This window comes from Ranitomeya imitator, chromosome 10 (assembly GCF_032444005.1).
Source record: "Ranitomeya imitator isolate aRanImi1 chromosome 10, aRanImi1.pri, whole genome shotgun sequence".
In the NCBI taxonomy this organism is placed as follows: Eukaryota; Metazoa; Chordata; class Amphibia; order Anura; family Dendrobatidae; genus Ranitomeya; species Ranitomeya imitator.
This window is the reverse complement of record NC_091291.1, coordinates 13,659,707-13,668,971: the sequence shown is the minus strand read 5'-3', so window position 1 is coordinate 13,668,971 and position 9,265 is coordinate 13,659,707. Positions and strand designations below refer to the sequence as shown.

The window sequence follows — 9,265 nt, the reverse complement described above, 5'->3', positions numbered from 1 at the left end:
ACAAAACTATATATAGTTTTTTTTAGGATAAAAGAATGATTAAAATTTTTATATTTTTTTCAAAAACTTGGTCTTACCGTATTTTTTTAGTCCCCTTAGTAAACTGTGCAGGAGGTGTGGGTTAAATCCGCGCTGCCTTAATGATGAAGTACCAAGGATAATAAATTTAAAAAGTGGGTTATTCAACGCGTTTCAAGGTCAGTGCGAACTCTTCTTCAGGAAATTCCACATACAACATACAGATACAATGTGCTTACATTGTTTAAATACCTACAGAGTTAAAAAAAAAAAAAAGAAGGCGCCAGATAGTCAGATGACATCTGGTGTCAAAGTTCATGGTTCACAAAAGGTTAATACAACTTTTCAATGAATTCTGTGCTCCATACATCTTCCCATCAATTTCAACCATCTTCCCTGTCCCTGCTGAAGAAAAGCAGGCCCAAACCATGATTCTGCCACCACCATGCTTGACAGTGGGGATGGTGTGTTCAGGGTGATGAGCTGTGTTGCCTTTACGCCAAACATATCGTTTGGCATTGTTGCCAAAAGTTCGATTTTGGTTTCATCTGACCAGAGCCCCTTCTTCCACATGTTTGGTGTCTCCCAGGTGGCTTGTTGCAAACTTTAAACAACACTTTTTATGGATATCTTTGACAAATCGCTTTCTTCTTGCCAGTCTTCCATAAAGGCCAGATTTGTGCAGTGTACGACTGATTGTTGTCCTATGGACAGACTGTCCCACCTCAGCTGTAGATCTCTGCAGTTCATCCAGAGTGATCATGGGCCTCTTGGCTGCATCTCTGATCAGTCTTCTCCTTGTTTGAGATGAAAGTTTAAAGGGACGGCCGGGTCTTGGTAGATTTGCAGTGGTATGATACTCCTTCCATTTCAATATGATCGCTTGCACAGTGCTCCTTGGGATGTTTAAGGTTTGTAAATCATTTTGTATCCAAATTCAGCTTTAAACTTCTCCACAACAGTATCACGGACCTGCCTGTTGTGTTCCTTGGTCTTCATGATGCTCTCTGTGCTTCAAACAGAACCCTGAGACTATCACAGAGCAGGTGCATTTATACGGAGACTTGATTACACACAGGTGGATTATATTTATCATCATTAGGCATTTAGGACAACATTGGATCATTCAGAGATCCACAATGAACTTCTGGAGTGAGTTTGCTGCACTGAAAGTAAAGGGGCCGAATAATATCGCACGCCCCACCTTTTATTTTTTGAATTTCCACAAAAATTTAAAATAACCAATACATTTTGTTCAACTTTACAATTGTGTTCCACTTGTTGTTGGTTCTTCACCAAATAATTACTTTATGTTTGAAGCATGATATGTAGGAAAAGGTTGAAATGTTCCAGGGAGCTGAATACTTGCGCAAGGCACTGTACATAGTCAACACTATAAACTGGGTTTAAGCCTTGGTAATGCCACAAGAAAAATCCTACTGAAAGTAAGACAATGGATGAATTGTAGCCAGAGTGTTCACTTTTGACATTATTACAAGAACTGCTGACTGTTGTAGCGATAACCGTTGTTCTATAGTCAGAGGTGGCCATCGTACAGAAGGCTGAAAGGAAATTGAAAGGAAATTCTCTATCCAAGGAAACATCCTCTAACTTCTGATAGCACTACAGTACAATATGTCTTAGAGGATAACACGGCATCACCAGTTATTCCCATCAGTATGTCCTGCAGAAAGAAGAACATAATATCTAGCAGAACCTCAGGGAAACCTACAACCGAGGAATCAGCCATGAGAGCCGGCATGATAGCAGGTAATGTTTTATATGATGGAAGTCTTGGTTTTGTATAGAAAGAGCCAACCTGAAAGTTGATTTCTAGGGAACTCTTGTATATGTTCGGCCTCATTTGCCTAAAATATCCCTTTGACCCCCATTCCGAAGTGGGGATCAAAAAAGGTTTATAGGTAGAACCTACCATCTCCTAGTAAGCACAGAAAAGATTCTTCCCTGGTGTCGGAGAAGCAGTTTGTTAGACTATTTTTCATCATCGCTTCTTTGTACAGTAGAAGCCTTCATACATTTTTATTTTCTGTGTTTTTCACTTTTAGTTTTAATCCTCCACATCAGCCTGGTCAATGGAAAAATAAGGATTGAGCCGCTACCTGAGTATCCGATAGCCAAGGAATCAGTCATCTTGAGTGTTACCGGAATTAAAGGAAACATTATTTTTTTCAAGTGGTTTAAAGGACCAAAAGCCACCACTAAGTATCACATATTCACATACACCGGTGGTACGCTAATTGTTGGGGAACAGTACAACTCTCGTGTCAATGCTTTCTCTAACGGATCATTACAGATCAGAGATCTTCAAGTTGAGGATCGAGGGAAATACATAGTGAAGGTACAGACAAACGTGCAAGAAGATGAGGACATTGACCTACAAGTTTACGGTGGGTACCTATGTTGTAATCCTAAGGCAGTGTTTGCCATGCTCTTCGACATCTTTGTAGGGGGTTCAACAGCAGGACCCTCACTTTCGATGGAAAGAATAGAGAAGCATTTTAGTGAAATCCTGTTAGACGCTTTTATAAGTCATTAAGTAACTTGGGGCATCTCAAATGGATGTATGGCACCACAGATCTTACATCAGGTCTTCTGTCATAAAATAGAGACATCAAACTACTAATTTGAAATACCCGATGACGGAATTTGACATTAGGTCCATCATTTGTACCTTACGTCAATAAATTAGAACCTAGATTTCTAGAAGTTCACAAGAACCTGATGTCAAGTCTCAAAGGCTAACTATTGTTTAAAATGATTTTTGATATGTTGTAAATGTGCTCCCGATCATTTGGGATCTGGATCCTGAGACCTGCACATATCGTACTGTGCTCTGAAGAGCTTTCATATGTCAACAGCACCACTCGGATCCTACTTAAGTCCAAACAGGGCGGTGTACTAGCTCAACAAAAAGTCTATGACTGCGATTCATGAAAGCATTCAGTCAAGAATAAAAGCTTTGAATAGTCACAAAATTTAGGTGCAACTTTGCAATTTTTGGTGTTTTCACGCCAGTTTCCCCCGTGAACAAAATGGGCGAAGCTAGGGCAGGGGCGAAACGGAAGTAGGATGCCACGGCGCGTCATGAATCAAATTAGTCCTGTATGCCAGAAATCACACTCCAGCACCTGACTGATTTCTGGTGCAGGGAATGGAGGCGCACACCACTCGACAGACACCTTCTGACTCCAGCCAGTTCACTTTTCAAGACCAGCGAGTGCAAAACTGGTCTTGATAAATCGGGCCAGTGCAAGCAGTCATGCACCAGTTCGGCATTGTTGCTTGTACAAGTGATCTCTTGTGTTTTGTGGAACAAATAAGAATCTCAGGACTCCCGCGTATAGGCAATAACACGTTCTTACAGGATTACTTCTTTAATGGCTTCTTTCTGTAATTAATTATTTCATCTTGTCTGTAGAGACTGTCGGTAAACCGGTGATCACTGCATCGCATTCTGAAATCAAAGAAAATCACTTTGCCTCCCTTACCTGTGCCGCAGCCAATGCCGACCGGATCGTATGGATGAAATCGAGATCCGAAATAATACAAGTAAAAAATGGAAACATTGTAACGCATGAGAACGGGACGATCGTATTTTCTAACATCAAAAGTAGCGATGAAGGAAAATATGAGTGCCAAGCGGAGAATCTGGTCAGCAGAAGCTCCAGTGGAGTCTATACTCTGTCAATATCACGTGAGTATTGTCATACTTAAAATATTAAAGAACTGTATTATAAAAGGGCACGTAGTCACTATAATACTACTCATCTAACATTATCCCCATAGAGCTCCCAAGTTGCGTCCCTGACCTTGATGCGGGCTCACATGCCGAGCCCGCATCGTTCCCAACTTATCTCTCTAGAATTAGTCAGCCATCATGTGGCTCTAAGAGTCTCTATTAAATGTAGCTGTCAGTCTCTGACAGCGACATTACACGCGATGTGATTGGCCGGTGCTGAGGAGTTTCTATTATAGCCTGGGGTCTGCTGAAGACCCCCATGTCTGTCATTGCAATCCTCCTGTGAAAGCCAGTTTTTTAGCTGGTGTTCATAGGAGATCGTGATTTTCACAATACATCGCAGTGCTGACACAGTGCAAGCGATTGGATGATCCCACCCTAAGAGAACTTACAAATATAGTAAAAAAAAAAGTTTTAAAAAAATATGAAAAAAAAAATGCCAAAAATACAAAAGTTAAAATTATCCTTGTTTTGCCTCATTAAGAATAAGGAAATTTTAAAAATACACATATTTAGTATGACCACGTTCGTAAAAGTCTGATCTATCAAAATGTAAAATAAATTAATCCAATTGGTAAACATAATAACGAAAAAAAATTGAAACTCCAGAATTACTTACTTTGGCTGGTTCAACCTTGCAATAAAATGCAATAAGAGGCAATCAAAACATCGTATCTTCCCCTAAATTGTATCAGTAAAAGCGAAAGCATCAGCTCAGGGCACAAAAAATAAGCCCTCACACAGCACTATATCCCGAAAATTAAAAATGGGTCAGATCTTCGAAAATTGCGACACGAGCAAAATTGTTATTTTTTTTTTACATATTTCTTAATTTGTTTTTTCACCACTTAAGCAAAAAAAAAAAAAATATTTGGTATCTGTATAATCGTACTGACCTAGACAATCATATTGCCAGGTCAGTTTAACCCTATGTTGATCATAGTAAATAAAAAAAAATAAAGAAAAATTGTGGAATTGCACTTTTTTTTTTGTATTTTCAACACGCTACAATTTTTTTCCTGCTTTTCAGTGCGTAACATGATAAAATGAATGGTGTTATTCAAAAGTACAACTCGTCTTGCGAAAAACAAGAATAGGAAAAATTTAAAAAAAAAATGACTTGTAGGGGAGGAAAAAGTAAAGCCAAAAAAAGTCCAGCCAGGAAGGAGTTAATGGGATTTGAACGTATGAACCCAGCACCCGAAGGTTACTGTGCTAACCATTGAGCTGCCATGCTGCCTGCATGTCTGGAGTCAGGATTCTATTGTCCTTCTGTGGATTGACCACTAGTGGCTGCTATTTTCACTTTGATAAATTGTGCTGCATTTCCACTCCTTACCACTAGAGGCTGCTATTGTGTTTCTGCAATCATTGTTCCCTCCATTAATTCTATAGTAAAACTTAAAGGGAAGGTGCCGTGATTTTAATTTTTGTATTAATAATTATTGATTATACAATCAATTATTTTTAATACAAAATTAAATTAACTACTTTAATAGTTTTTTATTTATTGACATTTGTGTGTGCCACTGGGGGCTGCCATTTTGACTAGTGGGGGTGTGTGTGTCTGGGAACGACACTTGCACTCCTCACTTACGGCAGCCATGGACATAGGAGCCAACAGTCGGACCCCGACCGCATCTCTCAGCTGTGACCTGGACACGCCCACTGGGCTGCTACGTCACAGCTGTGAGAGGAGCTGTGAGAGGAGATCGTGGCCATTTTGTTTGCTGTGGGCTGCGAGGACAGAAGATGTTGAGGAGAAGCTGCTGGGAGCGAGGGTTTGGGGTAAGTATCTGCAGCATTAGCAGTGATCACAGCCGACCTGCCCTGTGTTGCTGAAAGCTTCCTCCCTCAGTCCAGGGGCAGGAAATCCCCCAGCAGCAGCCCCCCCCCCCCAAAAAAAAAAAAAAAAAATAATTGTGGGGGTCACAGAAGGGCATAGCTCACAACTTTCCTGCCTTTACATAATAAATATACCGCCATATATATTTATTACACAATACTGCCATATAGGTCATACATAATGCCGCCAGATATATCTATTACATAATACTGTAATATGGACGGAACGTAATGTTGCCATATATATATATTTTGCATACTGCTGCCATATAGATCAAACATGATGCCACCATATAATGTATATTTTTTACATAATGCTGCCATATAGACCACACTTGATGCCGCTAATTATTATGTGTGACCTGTATGATGGCATTATGTGTGATCTATATGACAGTATTATATGTAATATGTATGGTTGTATTATGTTTGATCAGTATGGTGCAATAATATAAGAACTATATGACGGGATTATATGAGAACTGTATTGTGGGATTATGTGTGATCTATCTATGTGGCAGTATTATGTGAGAATTATATGGTGGTTTTATGTGTGATCTACATGGCGGTATTATGTGTGATCTGTATGTCAGTATTATCTTCATAAAGCGGACCCATTCTAGGGTGGTTCTGGCTGAGCAGCTGCACGCGGGTCTGGGGTAATAGAGGGGGCAGCATGACCTCCAGTTAGGTGCAGTCAGGGGAAGGCTGGTGAGGTAGATGAAGAGAGGGGTCTCATTTTTATTGTTACTATATGGCTACATTTCCTTCCCAGCGTCACCCCGACTGTGCCTGTCGCCTCGCTTTCACACATCGCCAGGACAGGATCTGAGGAGGGGAATGGGGTCTGCATGCAAAGTCTGGATCAGAACAGGCCATCAATCCGCAGAAATGTTCCCTGGATTTCTGTGGAGCAGACGGCCCATCCATATGTATAAAAGACAGCGCTCTATGTACAATCCCTGGCTGCTCCGCGCACTGAACATGGTGTCCCCATAGACCAGCACACTGCTCTCCTGAAATACTCTGCGCTGCTGTCACCCTGCTCCCTCCACCACATATCTCCCAGAATCCTTGCTGCCTGCCATGGTGACTGTCTACTTGTCAGTATAAGGCTGCTTTCACACTAGCGTCGGTACGGGCCTTTCACAGTGCGTCGTACTGACGCATGCTGTGAAAGAAATGCCCGACGTGGGCAGCGGAAGCAGTCTTGCGACGCTTCCGTTGCCCCATTGTAAGGTCTGGGCATGAGGGGGCGGAGTTTCGGCCGTGCATGCGCGGTCGAAAATGGTGGACTCGACGCACAAACGTTACATGCGTCGGTAATGTTAGTCTATGGGGAAAAACGCATCCTGCAGACAACTTTGCAGGATGCGTTTTTTCTCCTGAATGACGCATTGCACCGTACAGCCAACAACGCTAGTGTGAAAGTAGCCTAAGGCCGCCGTCCACGCTCAGTATTTGGTCAGTATTTTACCTCAGTATTTGTAAGCCAAATCCAGGAGTGGGTGATAAATGCAGAAGAGGTGCACATGTTTCTATTATACTTTTCCTCTAATTGTTCCACTCCTGGTTTTGGCTACAAATACTGAGGTAAAATACTGACCAAATACTGCTAGTGTGACGGCAGCCATACTCTGCAGTCACCAACAAAATGGCTGCTCACTGGGTTCCTGAATATCATCCTCTCTAATCCCTTAGCAAACACCCAGAAGGGGAGGAGAGGAGACATCACACACGTCAGCAGACTCCGCCCATAATTACTGCAGTGCAGTAATGTGAGCTAGTTGTACACTAGGTTTTTCTGAAATTTCAGCAGCTGCTCCCCCTAGTGTTGAAAAGTGGAAATTCCAAAACTTTTCAAATTATTTTTCATATTTTACTAAATTATAAACAAATGATAATATTTTTTAAGAAAATGTAATCATTAATTCTTTACATTTTTACAATTTCTGAAAAAAAATTTTTTTTTATGGCACCTTCCCTTTAAGCATGCCATACTGAATCAATCACAAGGGACGCAAAAAATCTAAAAGGCTACTTATATGAATACATCAACAGAACCACCATTAATACATCACAGGTGCCAAGTTTTGAGTATTTGAGGCAGATTTGGAGAGATTCTGCTCTGTTTCCACTCCAAAAAGTAAGTGCGAACATATGCCAATTACACTAACTTTGTGGAGCAGACACTGAGCAGATCCTCGCGAAATCATCTAACTTCTCTCAAAACTCAAAGTTTTGAGGATTATTAACTCTTAACATTGCCATGAAGCACATTTTGGATTGATACATATGTATAATGTCAGAACCATCATCAGCACATGAATGCAGCGCCAGAAGCACAATCAGTACATGAATGCAGCGCCAGAACCACCGTCAGTACTAGCCTTAGTGCAGCGATCAATTGCAATGTCAGGCCAGCCCTATGTACAATTGAAACACATGAACCTACAACTTCCAGTGTCTTTAATAATGGTAAGGAAATACTGGGAATTGTTAACCGTGCAGGAAAGAACATGCTGCTAAGTAAATGGCGGCACTATATGGCGGTATGAACCAGCTCTGTTAGCTTCACAGAGCAGCCGAGAAAGCAAAGCTCTGTGCCCTGTTAGAATTTCACAGAGGCACAGGCTAACTACCCAAATGAGAGCAGTCAGTGGTCATGCATGCACACAAAACTCCTCGCCGGAGGTGCTAGCATTCTAGGGGCTTATTTCAGCCGGGTCCCTGAATACACAAAAACACAAACTCCTCGCTGGAGGTGCCAGCATTCTAGGGGCTTATTTCAGCCGGGTCCCTGAATACACACAAACACAAACTCCTCGCTGGAGGTGCCAGCATTCTAGGGGCTTATTTCAGCCGGGTCCCTGAACACATACAAGCACATGACTACACTGGTGCAAAGCACATAACTTAGGAAAATATTAGCGCATGGCCGTGCGGCCATGCGAGCCTTAAATAGTTGCAGCACGTACAGGACCATCCTAGAAGGACCAATGAGAGGCTGCTACAGAGCCTGCGCACCTACAGGACCTTCCTAGAAGGACCAATAGATTTGACTGCAGTACCTGAGCATGTGACCCTAGATCTCCACTGAGATCTTGCCCTGGGCATGCTCAGTGTGTGCAAAGCAGGACTTAGTCCCAGAAAAGCCTGCTTGCCGCAGATCAGTGCAGGGTACAATAGCAAAGCTTGGGATGGCAGCAGTAACCCTTTGCACAGTATCAGTCTCAGTGAGACGCTGGGACCGACGTCTCCGCTGAGCAGGCTCCACTGCGGCTGATGCAGAATGGGAGACCGCAGTGTTTGGGGTCGAATTCCCGCCTCTGCACAGGGGGAATCTCGGGCCATCTCCGCTGCGGTCTCCCATTCTTCTCCTGCCGCAGTGGAGTCTGCTCAGCAAAGACGTCGGTCCCAGCATCTTGCTCAGTCCCACTCTGTACAAAGAGTTACTGTTGCTTCTCCGGCTTCTGCCATTGAAGTCAGTGCTGGGCAGCAGCGAGCAGACGCTTCTGAGACTATGTCCTGCTTTTCTCGTTCTGAGCATGCCCTGAGTAAGACCTCTCAGTGGAGATCGAGGGTCACATGGTCAGATACTGCAGCTAAGTCCATTGGTCCTTTTCTGGAAGGTCCTTCAAG

General features: G+C 42.5%; 1 protein-coding gene across 1 annotated transcript in view; it reads left to right on the top strand.

The window, feature by feature from the left end:
* Positions 1-1,552: 1,552 nt before the first annotated feature.
* The window catches only part of LOC138651192 (carcinoembryonic antigen-related cell adhesion molecule 21-like), a 28,726-nt gene continuing 21,013 nt past the window's right edge, over positions 1,553-9,265 (top strand). Inside the window, exons 1-3 of the mRNA XM_069741226.1 lie at positions 1,553-1,788; positions 2,085-2,426; positions 3,458-3,733. Coding sequence (XP_069597327.1) covers positions 1,698-1,788; positions 2,085-2,426; positions 3,458-3,733 — 709 coding nt within the window. The 5' untranslated portion in view covers positions 1,553-1,697. The remainder of the gene's footprint in view (positions 1,789-2,084; positions 2,427-3,457; positions 3,734-9,265) is intronic.